General features: G+C 36.5%; 1 protein-coding gene across 1 annotated transcript in view; it reads right to left on the minus strand.

Moving 5' to 3' along the window:
* TEX15 (testis expressed 15, meiosis and synapsis associated) overlaps nucleotides 1-16,154 on the minus strand; it is a 56,187-nt gene that overhangs the window by 22,935 nt on the left and 17,098 nt on the right. Inside the window, exons 3-5 of the mRNA XM_059384207.1 lie at nucleotides 6,879-7,116; nucleotides 2,149-2,295; nucleotides 479-641 (exon numbers count right to left, since the gene is read on the minus strand). Coding sequence (XP_059240190.1) covers nucleotides 479-641; nucleotides 2,149-2,295; nucleotides 6,879-7,116 — 548 coding nt within the window. The remainder of the gene's footprint in view (nucleotides 1-478; nucleotides 642-2,148; nucleotides 2,296-6,878; nucleotides 7,117-16,154) is intronic.

A 16,154-nucleotide genomic window follows, 5' to 3' on the forward strand; every position in this document is an offset into this window, starting at 1 on the left:
TAGAGTAATTACGTAACCTGATGCAACTGCTTTTGAAAACTAATTGACATCCTCTTTGGATTAAGTTGCACATTTCTGATGTGGATATATAATATTCTATACAAAAACTATTGCACATATGCATTGAGACAGATAAAGGTTTAAAATAGCAATATTTGTAATAAGAAGAAAACTGTCAACTATCCAAATATCCCCAGAGGAATACTGTGTAATCAACAAATGAAATAACATGTAAATACATATATAAGAATGAAAAAACTACAGGCATACTTATCAGCATAGAAGAATCACACAAACATTAATACTGACCAAAAGGAGTCACAAAAATATATGCATTCTAATTCTAGATACATAAAATAAAAAATAGGTGAAAGCACAACTATTATTCTTACAGATTCATAATGTATTAGAAAATAATACTCGGAAGTTCCAAGACCAAGACAAATGCTACTGAAGCAGAGTAATATATGTATCTTACCAGCCCTCTTAGGAAATCCAGTTGAGAGGAATCTCAAAGATGTCATAAGGTGTCCATTATCTACTTTTTGACCAATAAATTTTACTGTTAATATTGCATATGGAAGACACTGCCTAGGTTTATCTACTGGCTTTGAAAGAACATTGTATTCATAGAAATATACCTGAAAGATAAAGAAGGGGATAAAAGAACATTTTTGAGCTAATTAGTGTTAGCAGAATTAAATAAGCTCATATTTAAAAAGCTATGTAACTGCATGATGTTACTTACTCACTGGCTTCTATATACAAACCTCTTTTCCCCATCATCAACCTTAGTTTTTGAAATTTATTTATTTTTTAAAAATTTATTTATTTACTTATTTGACAAAGAGACTGTGAGAGAGGGAACAAAAGAAGCAGGAGGAGAGGGAGAGGGAGAAGCAGGTTTCCTGTCAAGAAGGGAGCTCGATGCAGGGCTTGATCCCAGGGCCCCGGGACCATGACCTGAGCTGAAGGCAGATGTTTAACCCACTGAGCCACCCAGGTACCCCTCTAGATTTTTTTAAGTATAAATTTTTCCCCCAACCACATATATTTTACTTGGTAGGATATCAATGTACGGAGCAGCAGAAACAGTCTGTTTTAAACAACCAAGTATTTTTCCACTAAAAGTTCAATGTTTTGCATATGTTATGAACACCTAGTGTTTTAGTTGGAAGAAAAAGTTAATTGCAAAAATAATAATGGTTCAAGGTGCCTGGGTGGCTTGGTGGGTTAAACCTCTGCCTTCAGCTCAGGTCATAATATCCAGATCTGGGATCAAGCCCCACATTGGGCTCTCTGCTTGGTGGGGAACCTAATTCCTCCTCTCTCTCTATCTGCCTCTCTGCCTACTTATGATCTCTCTGTCAAATAAATAAATAAATAAATAAAATCTTTAAAAATATACTCAATACATTTTACATTTGGGAGCATACATGCACTTCTAGAAAATTTATCTTCATTTAATCATATATATGCTGATATTCAGTGTCTATTACATATAATTTAATCTTCTAAAGAAGATGAATAGTCTTAGCAATTTATGACAGAAAATCAGTGTTTCACATGTAATGATGAACACGTTGTCTTTCTCCTGTTGCAAAGTAGAGAAGATCAACAACATTATTTCAAAATAGCTTGTTATAAAAAAGTTGGCATGTTTTGCAAGCTAGGAATCAATCTATGGAACAACTAAATAAAAGAAACCATCCACTGTATTCTGAACACTAACTAGTTAAATGTAAATTTGGGAACTACTAACATTCCTAGAACATAAATATTAAAGCAGCTTTCACTATTTACTTAAGGTCTTTTTAAAAATAAAGATTTTATTTACTTATTTGACAGAGAGAGAACACAAGCAGGGGGAGAGTAGACAAAGGGAGAGGGAAAAGCAGGCTCCCTTGAGCAGGGAGCCTGACGCAAGGCTTGATCCCAGGACTCGGGATCATGACCTGAGCCTAAGGCAGCCGCTTACCAACTGAGCTACCCAGGCGCCCCTACTTATTTTATTTAAGGGCTTATTATTATTATGAATAAATTAAGATATTTTCATTTAATATTTTGAGAAGATGTTTTTAGTCAGGTATCATACAGTGTGAAGTATGTCACTTCCAAGTAGTCAAATGATCCAAAAAGTTAATATACCGCTGAATTGTAGGCTTGTAACTCAATGGTATCTTTCAGAGAAGGTATGCTTCTGGACATATGGCAATCAAAGTTAGGAGAAGGGTCCAAAGAAACTTTGTTTTTATCCACCGAAGGCTGAATTTTCTTCACTTTCCCAAAGAGAACCTAAAAAGAAAAAAACCAAAAAGGTCCATAAAAATACAAATACACCAGAACATTTTAAACTCCTATGCTAGAACATAAAGGCTAAATAAATCTTTTTTTAAAGACACAAATAAAAATGGAGAGATAACTCATGTCCCAGATGAATAGGATGACTTATTAATCATGCCAATTCCCTTTCTAAATTAAACTCTAAGGTTATAGTAATTGTAACTAAAATTTTAGAAAATCTATTTGTAGAAATGAATTTTAGTCTAAAAACTTATTTGGAAAACTGAACAAATAAGAAAAGCCCAGAAAATTTTGGAAAAAAAATTTTTTTTAAAGATTTTGAGAGAGAGAGAGAGAGAGACAGAGTGAGAAAGCATGAGAGAGGAGCTCCCCGTGGAGCTGGGAGCCTGATGTGGGATCCAATCCTAGGACTCCAGGATCATGATCTGAGCTGAAGGCAGTTGCTTAACCAACTGAGCAACCCAGGCACCCGAAAAAAATTTTTTTAGAAAAAAAAAAAAAAATGTTGGATCAGAGATAAGAGAATGATGGAAGAGGGGACGTGACTTGAACTTCCAAGATATTAAATGTTTTTGTTTTTTAATCATTAAAGAGAAGGAGAGAGAGAAAGTGATATCAGAGAAGGGGCAGAGAGAGACGAGAGAATCCCAAGCAGACTCTACATCCAGCACAGAGCCTGAGGAAGGACTCCGTATCCCAGGATACCAAGATCATTAACTGAGCCAGAATCAAGAGATGGACACTCAGCCAACTGAGCCACTCCAGATCCCCTAAGTGTTTTTTAAAAGGATGGTACTGCCACAAGTAAGGCAGAGGGAGAAAATGAACAAAATAAAAAGGCCCAGATAAATACAAGAATCTATAAAAATGTAGTGTAATGTTAAAATTACCATTTGAAATAAGTGAAGCAAAAGCAATAAATGGTATGAGACAACAGATAAAATTAAATTCCCTTCTCAATATATAGAACAAAATAAATGCCAAACAAGTTAAATATTTAAGTAATGCAAATACTGTAGAAAGAAATGTCACTATCTAACCTCAAAGTGAGAATTCTTTTCTTTTTTTTTTTTTTAAAGATTTTATTTATTTATTTGTCAGAGAGAGAGCGAGTGAGAGCGAGCACAGGCAGACAGAGTGGAAGGCAGAGTCAGAGGGAGAAGTAGGCTCCCTGCGGGGCTCAGAGCCCGATGTGGGACTTGATCCCAGGACGCTGGGATCATGACCTGAGCCGAAGGCAGCTGCTTAACCAACTGAGCCACCCAGGCATCCCGAGAATTCTTTTCTAAGCATATATGCCAAGAACCCATAAACCAAAAACATAAAACTATAAAATATTCCAAAACATTTATTTGTACATCAAAAACAAATGAGTATACTAAAAGACAACCAACCTACTGACTGGGGGGGAGTGGGTGAAATAGGTGAAGGGGATTAAGAGCACCCATCTTTTTTTCGGAGGGGGAGAGGTGTGATGCCCAAATGCAGGGTTGGAACTCATGACCAACTCATGATCAAGACCTAAGCTGAAATTAAGAATCAGATGCTTAACCAACTGAGCCACCAAGGTGCCCCTGAGTACACTTATCTTGATGAACACTGAGTAATATATGGCCCTTATCCATCACTGTATTATACTGAAACTAAAATAACACTTATGTTAACTATACTATAATTAAAATTAAAAAATTTTAAAAATGAAATAAAATAAGACTAAGACGTATCATATACATATAATATTAACATACTAATTTCGATCGGGATGAAGATACTGCACTTTAGGATATACTGAGGAACACTTAGGTGGCTGTGTATGGAAAACAAAACAAGAGGAGCCTGGTGGCTCCGTTGGTTAAGCATCTCCCTTTGGCTCAGGTCATGATCCCAGGGTCTTGAAATCCAGCCTCATATTGGCTCTGTGCTCAATACAGAGTCTTGTTCTTCTTCTCTTCCTTTCACCACCTGTTTGTGCACTCTCTCTAATAAATAAATAAATAAATAAATAAAATCTTGAAATAAAACCATGAACATAATTAACTGATAAAAGTAAGGTGGAAGTACAATAGGACAAGTATACACAGTACTTCTATTACTGCCATTTTTCAATATAATAATACATTCATTCAAAATTAAAATACTAAAATACAATACTAAATATAATGTGGTATCCTGCATTTGGGTCCTGGAAGAGAAAAAAATAGTAGAAAAACAGGCAAAATCCAAATAAAGTCTTAGTTTAGTTAACGGTACTGAACAAATGTTAGCCTTTTCATTTTATTATTTTTATTTTCATACTGAAATAGAACTGACATATACAGTGCTATTTTCTTAATTTTGATGAAAGTGTTATAGCAATGTGAAATGCTAACATTAGGGGGATGGTAAGTGAAATGTATACAGGAACTTTCTGTACTATCTTTGTAACTTTTTTATAAATTTAAATTTATTCCAATATAAAAAGTTTATTTTTTAAAAAAAGGAATATTAAGTGACAAAATATAATTGAAAGTATATTCAGAAAAAAGGATATAAATCAGTAACTATTGTTTTTTTTTAATTTTTAAAAAAATTTTTAAAGTAAGCTTCATGTCCAATGTAGGCTTGGAACTCAAAAGCCTAAGATCAAGAATCGCACACTCCACCTGCTGAGCCAGCCAAACACCCCTCACTAAATATCGTTAATAAATATATGCAGAATGTTTAAACTCAGCAGTAACTATGAAAGAAAAAATTGAACCAACGATTACAAACTATTACATAACAAGACCGGCAAAGATTTAAAGGTATAATAAATAAAGTGAGGGTTGTGAGATAACATTCTTACACACTGTGGATAGAAATGTCAATTAAGAGGCGCCTGGATGCCCCAGTTGGTTAAGTGTCTGCCTTAAGCGTCTGCTCAAGTCATGATCCCAGCACCCTGCATCGAGCCCCACTTCAAGACCTGCATTGGGCTCCATGCTTGGGGGAAGACTGCTTCTCCATCCCCACCCTGCTTGTGCTCTCTAGCTATCTCTGTCCCTATCTCTGATTCTCAAATAACTAAAATCTTTTAAAAAAAGATTAAAAAACATTAAAAAAAAATGTTATTTAACATAACCTTACTCAGGACAGCTGGACATTACATATCGAAAGCTGTGAAAGTATACATAGCCTTGGCTCCCAATCTGATTTCCTGGTAGGAAATAAGCAATTAGTTCTTAGCAAATAGGTGTGTAGAAATACACCTATAAGGATGATCAAATTAATAATTAAAAGTACAAAACAAAAAAACAAATAATTTATATTCCCAAGTTAAAAAATTTGTTATGCAAATTTATGAGAGCTATATAGTAGAATACTATGTAGTCAGTTATTCAAAAGGCTATTAGAGGGGTGTCTGGCTGGCTCAACTGGTAAAGCATGTGACTCGATCTTGGCGTTGTAAGTTCAAGCCCCATGTCGGGTGTAAAGATTATACCTAAAAAAAAAAGGAAAACCTTAAAAACAAAGCTATTAGAGAAGAATATTTAATACAATGAAAAAAATGTCTTATAATCAATGAAAAAAAGTTATATAGTACACAAAGAATATATTTTAATTACCATTATACACTTTATCTGCATATACAAGCAAGACTATAGATATATAAAAAAATGAACTGTTGTTATTAATGGGCTTTTTGGAACTTCTTGGTATGCAACACATTTTCTAAAATCAGTTTGTATTACTTTTTAATATAAAAATTGTGCCTTACAAATTTGATAATATTTGAAGCCTAAACACATAAGGAATTATTCCAAAGGAAGCACTGGTTTTATATGTACCCATCCTATGTTAAACCTGAGGATCCTGACTACGTAATGCAATTTCAGTAGTCCAGGAAAAGCTACAACTAACCATAAAAGTGTATCTTAACCAGTTAGTTGATGCTTTAAGATTTGGTAAGACTTATTTCTTTTCAATTTTGAGTAATTTTAAACTTTCAGAAGAGTTGGGAAACTAGTTCAGAGGTACTGGATACTTGTATCCAGTTTTCCCTAAAGTTAACATCTTATATAAGCATGGCAAAATTATGAGAACTAAGAAACATTGTTATGTTTTAACCCGAAACTAATGTGACATATAATGTATGTCAATTATACTTCAATAAAAAATTAAAGCAAAAAGAAATTAACTTTGTATAATACTATTAACTAAAATAAAGATTAAAAGTTTAGTAACTTTTGCTTAAGCCAGAATTACTATGATCAACGTTTTGGAGGAAAACACTTAAAACACTCTGGTATTAATTATGGTCTGAACAAAAAAGAGAAAGAAGGTTATTTAAGACAGAAAAAGATGTAAATTGGAAAGACAAAGATGATACAGGCTGTGTTTGCTTACTTGCAGTTTTGTTTTATGCTACATACCCAACTAAAGTCAGAAATAGGGGAAAATTTCAAATGATAATGATGGTGAAAGTAATATATATATACTATTTATTTTATATAATACAACTTAAAAACATAATAATTCATACTGAAAGGAGAATATGTTCAGGTCAATTTAAAGTAACTGAGTATAATATTTAGTAATTGTTTTCTGCTACCTACCTTAAAAATTATAATACTTTCTACAGTAATGCTTCTACTACGAGCGTAATTCAAAGCAACATCAACATGTCTAAATACATAAATTCCAAGAAGAGGATTTCCTAATATCTTCAATGTAGATGTTCTGGTACTTATCCCATTTTGATATATTTCAGCCACATCATTCTGAGGAAGTGCTAAAAAGCAGAAATGTTCTTCAAGTTCTCTGCCATGTCTTCCACTCTCACGCATCTCTGACCTAAAGCAAAACAAACTGTGTGTAGTTAAATGAGAATACTGACAGAATTTTCAAGGTGAAGATAAATATTTCAGTTTGCTACAGTGAGAAAGCAAGACAATTACTGGTAACATTCAGAAACATCACCATTCTATAACAAGCTAGGCTGAAAATCATCTAAGGAAAGAATTCAAGACGTAGATAACTACTCTTCCAGAATTATGGACTACTTTCTGTATAGGGCAGTGATAATAAGGGCTAATATTTCTCAAACGCTACTAAAATACCCAGCATGCTAAGACTTACCCTTTCCAAGCATTTTTGTAAAATTTTTCTGGATTTTCCAAGAATTGATTGCTATCATTATTTTATTGTTATTTTTATAATCATTTTTTTCCCTCATCCTCCTTGCCTCTGTTATACTCATTTTTAAAATGAGGAAAATGAAGTTCAGAGAGTATAACTTGCCAAAACAGCAAGGCGACAAGAGTTGGAATTATATATGTGAAATTTTGTTTGCTAAGTTCCAGAGCTCAAGTTCTCACTTACTTGTCTATGGATGAAAGAACGTGCATTTCTTAAATAAATATATAGACACAAATATGATAAATTATTAGGGACATTCTCCATTGTTCAGGGATCCAGACTGCAGCTGGAAGAAATAAACTAGAATTTGATTACAGAGCACTCCTATTACAAAGTCAGAAAATTAAGAATCATCCTCAAAAAAGATTATAATCTGAAGTACATACACTCTTGAAATTTTGACTATGCGCCACAAGCACCATTTAACTGGGGGCGCTGGAGTGGCTTGGTTGGTTGAGCGCCTGCCTTTGGCTCAGGTCATCATCCTAGGGTCATGGGATCAAACCCCTGGATCAGGTTCCTTGCTCAGTGAGGAGTATACCTCTCCCTTTCCATCTGCTCCTTCCCCAGCTCATGTTCTCTCTTGCTCTCAAATAAATTAATCTTTTTTTTTTTTTTTTTTTAAAGAACCACTTAACAGTACACACAAAGCAATCTAGAAGTCTTGCTCAGGTGTAGTAGCAGCAACAACTGCCACACTAGGTGATACAGGTCCAATCGCTTGGACAGAGGTGTGCTTCCAAATCATTATCAGCAGTGGAGAACCTCATAACTTAGAGTAAAGTAAGGTGTATACTACAAAAGGAAAATTGTTCTTGAATACCACATTGCTACCAATATTTTTTATTTCCTGGAATACCACTCAGAGTTTGTATTAAGTATACTAAGCACATTAACATGTTGGTATTTATTTTATTTGCATGAATAACTTCCTGTTTATAGTACACAAGGCCACAAACCACATGGCAACAGTTACAAGCAAGAATAACTGATTATAGCATGACTACTTTGTCCCAATTTCTGGAAATGTCAAACTGAACTATCAACTCCACATATCATCATCTTCTGCTCCTGCTTGCAACTTGACATCAGTAGATTCTATGAACCACTAAGATCTCCATGTTGATAGGGTTTAAATATCACAGAAGAATTAGAGTACTTTTTTCTGTTTTCCCAATTTCTCAACTCGTTTTTTCCTAGACTCTGGAAAAGCATTAATTTTCTGAGCGTGCCTAGAAGGAATTCCCATGTGGGAGTACTAACAAGAATAGCACAAAGGATGGGAGGAAGGAAGGAAATGTTCACTGTTGTAAGGTTCTTACACTACACATGAATATAACATTATGTTAAGGTACACTGTGTAAACCCTAGAGCAGGGTTTCTCAACAGTGTCACATATCATTGACATGTGGGCTAAGTAATTCTTTGTGTTATCTAGACATCTTACTGGCTTTACATTATATTCTCTTAAAGGACTAACTAAAATGTAAAAATAAAACTTAATAAAAATTTGACCCAGAGCTCTAAAAATCTTTACAAATTAAAGTAGAAAGTATTCCTTGAATTTCAAATTAATAATAATACTGAATATTGTGTTTTCAATCTATGTTTTCATAGTAACATCTCAAAAACTTTTAGGACTAAGTATGATTTAGACAAAAACGAGCAATAAAAAATTACTCTTTAGAAGTTTTTTAAAAATTTTAATTCCACTGTAGTTGATATAGTGTTATATTAGTTTCTGGTATATAATATAATGATTCAAAATTCCATATATTACTCAGTGCTCGTCAAGTAAGTGTACTCTTGTTCTTCTTTGCTTATTTCACCCACCCCTCCCAACCTCCCCTATAGTAACCATCTGTGTTCTCTTTAGTTGAGTCTGTTTTTTGTCTTTTTTTCTCCTTTGTACTTTTGTCTCTTAAATTTCACATATGAGTGAAATTCTACGGTATTTGTCTTTCTCTGACTGGCTTAGTTCACTTAGCCTAGATCCATGTAGGATGGATCTTTTTCTGACTGGCTTATTTCACTTAACCTAGATCCATCCATGTTATTGCAAATGATAAGATTTCATTCTTTTTTATGGCTGAATAATATTCCACTGTATATATACCTTATCTCCTTTTCTATTGGCTGCTTTGATTATTTGGCTGTATTGCTGTATTGCTGTATTGCTGCAATACATGGGGTACTTAGATTCCTTTGAATTAGTGTTTTTGTATTCTCTGGGTAAATACCTAATAGTGCAATGGCTAGATCATAGGGTTGTTCTATTTTTAACTTTCTGAGGAACCTACATACTGCTTTCCAGAGTGGCTACGTCAGTTTGCATTCCTGCCAACAGTGCAAGAGGGTTCCCCTCTTTCCACATCCTCAACCAATTATCTGTTGCTTCTTGTGTTGATAATTTCAGCCCTCTGACTGGTGTGAGGTGATATCTCATTGTAATTTTGATTTACATTTCTCTGATGATGAGTGATACCGAACATCCTTTCATCTGTCTGTTGGGCTTTGGAGAAATGTCTATTCATGTCTTCTGCCCATTTTTAAATTGGATTATTTTTTGGTGGCTTTAGAAGTTTTATTAAAAGGTTGGCTCTTCAGAGTTATCAGACACTAGGATCTATGTTAACTTATTAAAATGACTGATGCTCTGAGTCTCAAGACTTCCATTTCAGATATCACAGGTAATATGAATTTGAATAGCCTTTTTTTGTAGTGACATGTAAACAAATAAGAATATAAAGACCTAATATATACAAAGTGACCTATTAGTGAGAGAGGAAGCTGAAGAGACTCCATTTTTAGAAAGGTTCCATCTCTGCTGTTGTTCTGCTAGGCCGCATTTACTTTTGTTTGATATTCTGCATCTGAATAAACCAAAGAAGCTATGTTCCCATCCTAAGTGGGAAACAAGAAAGTTAATCATTCTTGTCCTAGGCCCCCAAACATGAGGTAACATCTAAGAGTTGGACCCCAAACACATTCCAAGCTATTAGCTGAAAACAAACCTTGGCCAGTGCTGGCATCAATAACCTCTACCTTTATAAAATACACCCATTATTCACTTGTTACTTGCTTCTGACTGGACCTTACTCTGGATTCCTGAGAGAAAACATACCCTTAACCTCTTTCCAATATAATTGCCTAACCCCATGTGATGAGACTCATTTACTCTCTGAACTCCCACATATTCTGTCTGCTACTGTGCCTGTCACTTATGCTATTTAATAAACTCTGTTTTCACTTCCTGGCTTGCATTTATTTTCTCTCCGGCCTGAAGTCAAGGACCCTGCTGGACGGTCCTATGGGAATCTTCTCTGGGTCCGAGGACCCAGCCTTACTGCATTATTACCAAGAAACATTAATGCCAATCAAATTCTGTGCTAACAGGATATTTATATTATCTTAAATATAAAAAACAAATAATAGTTAAGAATAATTTTCAGAAATATTTACTCACATTTTTATGCACTAATACTAATAAGGAGTAAGTGTCACAATCTGTCAGGCCCTGTATCTTATATATACATTAAGCTCTGGAGTGGAAAGTTCTAAATCAACCCAGCATTCAAGTATTAACCTGTAGATATACTCTTGGTTGTGGGTTGGTCATTTTTTTAACTACTATTTTATTAAATGTTAATAAACGTAAAAAACTTTGATAAGAAAATTCATATGGACAGAGAAGTTATGTATAAGTTAACACAGCACAACAAATGAGTGGATAGAATTCTGGATATATTTTGGAAGACCGTGACCTTAGAGAATTGACTGTATGTACAGAGTGCCTAGGTGATTCAGTTGGTTAAGCCATTGCCTTTGGCTCAGGTCATGATGTCAGAATCCTGGGATGGAGTACCGCATCGAGCTCCCAGCTCTGTGGGGAGTCTGCTTCTCCTTCTAACCTTCTCCCGTCTCATGCTCTCTCTCTCTGATAAATAAAATCTTAAAAAAAAAAAAAAAAAGAATTGACTGTGTGCTACTATGAAATTTATCTACCTACTGAAATCAACTACAACAAAGTATAAGGTATAAGTGCCTCAGATGGAATGCCCAGATCATAATTACATTATATAGAATAGATTTCTGAGATTTATATATAATAGGTAGTAAATAATTCTTTGTTGAGTAAATGAAACACTTTCAGTATCATATCTCAAAGTTTAACTGGAAACAAAAGAACTCTATTTAGGTACTTGGGTGTGTAAAGGAGAGAATACAAGTATTCAGCTAAGTATGTCTTTAAGGAAATAGTTAAAGAAAATGAAGTAATTGGCTTTGGACAGCTAGAAAAAGAATTTAATTGTTTTCAAATCCATGAGATGGCTGGTAAGTGACTCATCTCTACCTGGCAGGAAGTAGAATGTGTGAAAAGCAGCATAAACAAGGTAAGAAAAACTGGGATTTAACTAAGTTCACAGAAGTAAATTTCTTTTTTTTCTTCTTAAAAGATTTTATTTATTCAACAGAGAGACAGAGCACAAGCAGGTAGAGTGGGCAGACAGAGGGAGAGAGAGAAGCAGACTCACTGCTGAGTAGAGAGCTGGATTTTGAGCTTGATCCCAGAACCCTGGGATAATGCCCTGAACTGAAGGCAGATGCTTAACCAACTGAGCCACCCAGGCACCCTGTAAATTTCTTTTTTTTTTTTTTTTAGGAGTTGGGGAGAGGGAAAATGGGTATGGGGAGGGCAGAGGGAGAGAGAGAATCCCAAGTCCAGAACAGAGGCCAACATGGGGCTTGACCCCACAACCCTAAGCTGAAATCAGGATGGATGTTTAACCAAGTGAGGCACCAGGGCACCCCAGAAGAAGTATATATTTTTTTTTAAGTTTTTTTTTTTTTTTTTAAAGATTTTAGTTATTTGACAGACAGAGATCACAAGTAGGCAGAGAGGCAGGGAGAGAAAGAGAGAGGAGGAAGCAGGCTCCCTGCAGAGCAGAGGGCTCGATGTGGGGCTCGATCCCAGGACCCTGAGATCATGACCTGAGCTGAAGGCAGCGGCTTTAACCCACTGAGCCACCCAGGTGCCCCAGAAGTACATTTTTGATTCAAGGGTAGTGACATCACAAAGATGGTAGAGTAGCAGACCCCACTCTCCGGTCCCCGCAACAAAGATCAACCATTAGATAGCTACCTATAAACAAAAGCAGCTTTGGGAGAGCTTTGGAGGTCACTTAAGAAACTTCAGCACATGGTGGCATAGAAAGCTAGAGAATAACTGTGCAAAAAGAGAAGGATGAACAGCTTAATTTGCCTGTACCATCCCACATATTGAGCAGGCACTGCTCAGTTTCAAGAGGAATTCCCTAGATAGAGAGTTCTTCTCACCAGGAAAGTGAGAGTGAGGTAAGTAGCCAGTTTCCCCAGCCCTTTGGGGGCACTGCATGGAGAATCAAGGATCTGATTTCGCTTTACTCCAAACAGGGAATGGCAAAGCTGAGACACAAAGAGATGGCTAGAACAACGAAAAAAAGCAGAGGCTACCAACAGGAGCTATACAGCAGGAACCACCACCTCCCCACTGACTGCTGAGCAAACATCAGTAGCTTTCACTACTGAAGAAACCAACAGCCACTGTGGCTGTAGCATACCCCTGCTAATATCACTAGCCTCAGACCCACAGGTGTTTACACTTGTTGACACCAGTCACCTTATGTCTTCCCACCTGCGTTCCACCAGAAGCCCGCCTAAGACTGGCTCCAAGAGTGCAACACACCAACTTAGATTCTTGTAGCTGACACTCACTAGCATGCAGGTGCTCAGGGCTAGCTCCCCTAGCTGTGTACTTAAATGCTGTTGGCTAAATATCTGTCACCAGCCCAAACTGCTGTGTGCACACCATGGCAAGATCCTGCAGCCACATTAGACCACTTCCATACCCAAGACTCCTATAGTGGTATGTGGGCCAGAGCAAGCTCTATCATACGTCACTATCCTGTATCACTAGGTTCACCTGTACCTAGCCACTCCAGCTATGCGCCTGAATACCCTCTGGCCCAATCTCCATCATTAACCTCCATACTGCTATGTGTCCAGGGCAAGATAGTGCCAACACAATAATGAACAACAGCCAGGATCCCCACAGCTGCCAGTGCACATGTTCTTGGCTGGCCCTTGCTGCCTACCCTGGCACTCACCACTACACATGTGTTAGCAACTGGACCCTGCCACAACACAGGCACCTACAAATGAGTTTGTCCATATGACAGACTCTGGCCACTACCACTGCTTACTCTGGTCCCAAGCTGATGGACCAGGAGGAGATGCTGAGAACCCCAACAGCCCTTGCAGCATATGTGAATGCCTAGGAGCACTCACCAAAGACCAGACAACTGCTGATAATGTACAGGCCAAGGCCTGATCCAAGATTTGTCATCCACCCCCTTGACCTGAAGCAACTACATGTCCTACACTTGGCACCCTGCACCAGAGCACACTCTACCATGTCCCCACTTGCAGGTGAAGGTCTATACTTACCGAAGTTCAACATATAAATTCTGGAAGACATGACCACTTCTTCAAATTTATAGACACTTAGGCAAAGCTTTAAAGATTATGAAGAATCAGTGAAGTATGACTCCACCAAAGGCATAGATAAACCTCCGGTAACTTGCACAAGGAAATGGATATATAGGATTTATACTGCTAAGAATTCAAATTACTCTAAACATTCAACATAGTACTGAAATCCTAGTTAGACAAATTGGTAAGAAAAAGAGATAAAAGGGAGAAGCAAATGCAATCTCTGTTTGCAGATGACCCCGATATTACATACAGAAAAATCTAAAGACTCCACAAAAAAAACTCTTAGAACAAATGAATTTAGGAAAGCTGTAGCATACAAAATCAACATATAGAAACATTTTACATGTCTATACTCTAAAGAGAACTATCAGAAAGAGAAATTCAGAAACCATCCCATTTACAATTACATTGAAAAGAATAAAATACCTAGGAATAAATTTAACCAAGGAGGGGAAATACATGTACAACTGAAAACTGACATTTGCTGAAGAAGACACAGATATAAAGAATGTCTGTGCTCATGAGCTGGAAAAATTAACATTTTTTAAAAGGCCACACAACCCAAGGCAATCTACAATTCAATGCAATCCCTACTGAAGTTCCACTGGCATTTTCCATAGAAATGGAATAAATAATCTTAAGCTTATATGGAACCACAAAGACCATGAATAGCCAAAGCAATCTTGAGAGAGAAGAAAGCTGGAAGCACAATGCTCCCTGATTTCAAATTACAGTTTAAAGCTATAAAAACTGGGACGCCTGAGTGACTCAGTGAGTTAAGCATCTGCCTTCAACTCAGGTCACAATCCCAGGGTCCTGAGATTGAGTCCCTCTTCCGGCTCCTCGCTCAAGTGGGGAGCCTGCTTCTCCCTCTGCCTGCCTCTTCCCCTGCTTATGTCCTCTCTCTTTTTCTCTGACAAATAAATAAATAAAATCCTAAAAAAAAAAAACTATAAAAAGCAAAACAGCATGGTACTAGCATAAAAACAGACACACATCAATGGAACAGAACAAAGAGCCCGGAAATAAACCCAGGCATATGCAATCAGTTAATTTATGACAAAGAAGCCAAGAATATACAGTGGGAAAAGGACAGTCTCTTCAATAAATGATGTTGGGAAAACTGGACAGTCACATGCAAAAGAGTGAAACTATACCACTTTCTTACACCAGGCATAAAAATTAACTCAAAATGGATTAAAAGATTTAAATATAAGGCCTGAAACAATGATCTCCTGGAAGTAAACAGGCAGTAAACTCCTGTACATTGGTCTTGGCAATGATTTTTTTGGATCTGACCCTAAAAGCAAAGGCAACAAAAGCTAAAATAAGCACATAGGACTGTATCAAACTGAAATACTTCTGCACAGCAAAAAAGAATCAACAAAAGGAAAAGCTGATTTATGGAGTGGGAAAAAATATTTACAAATTGTGCATCTGATAAGGGGTTAATATCCATAATACATAAGGAATATACAATTCAAAAGCAAAACACCAACAATCTCATTTAAAAATGGCAGAGAACTTTAATTGACATTTTCCAAAGAAAATGCACAAATGGCCACCAAGTACATAACAAGGTGCTCGGCATCACTAATTATCAGGGAAATGCAGATCAAAACACACGATGAGATATCACATCATACTCGCCAAAATGGCTATTCTCAAAAAGACAAGGTAACGAGTGCTGGTAAGGATGTAGGGAAAAGGGAACACTGGTGCACTGTTAAAAGAAATATAAATTGGTATGCCACTATGGAAAACAGTATGGAAATTTCTGAAAACACTAAAAATAGAACTACTCTATGATCAAATACTCCCACTTCTGGGTATGTATCTGAAGTAGATGAAACTGCTATCTCAAAGAGATATCTGTACCAACCATGTTCATTGCCAGCATTATCTGTAATAGGTAAGACACAGAAACAACCTAAGTATCCATCAACACATGAATCAATAAAGAAAATGTGGTACAGGGATGCTGAGTGGCTCAGTCGATTAAGCAGCTGCCTTCAGCTCAGGTCATGATCCTAGGGTCCTGGGATTCAGTCCCACATCAGGCTCCCTGCTCAGTGGGAAGCCTGCTTTTCCCTCTGTCTGCTGCTCCCTCTGCTTGTACTTTCTCTCCCTGTCAAATAAATAAATAAAATCTTAAAAAA

This window comes from Mustela nigripes, chromosome 18 (assembly GCF_022355385.1).
Source record: "Mustela nigripes isolate SB6536 chromosome 18, MUSNIG.SB6536, whole genome shotgun sequence".
NCBI lineage: Eukaryota > Metazoa > Chordata > Mammalia > Carnivora > Mustelidae > Mustela > Mustela nigripes.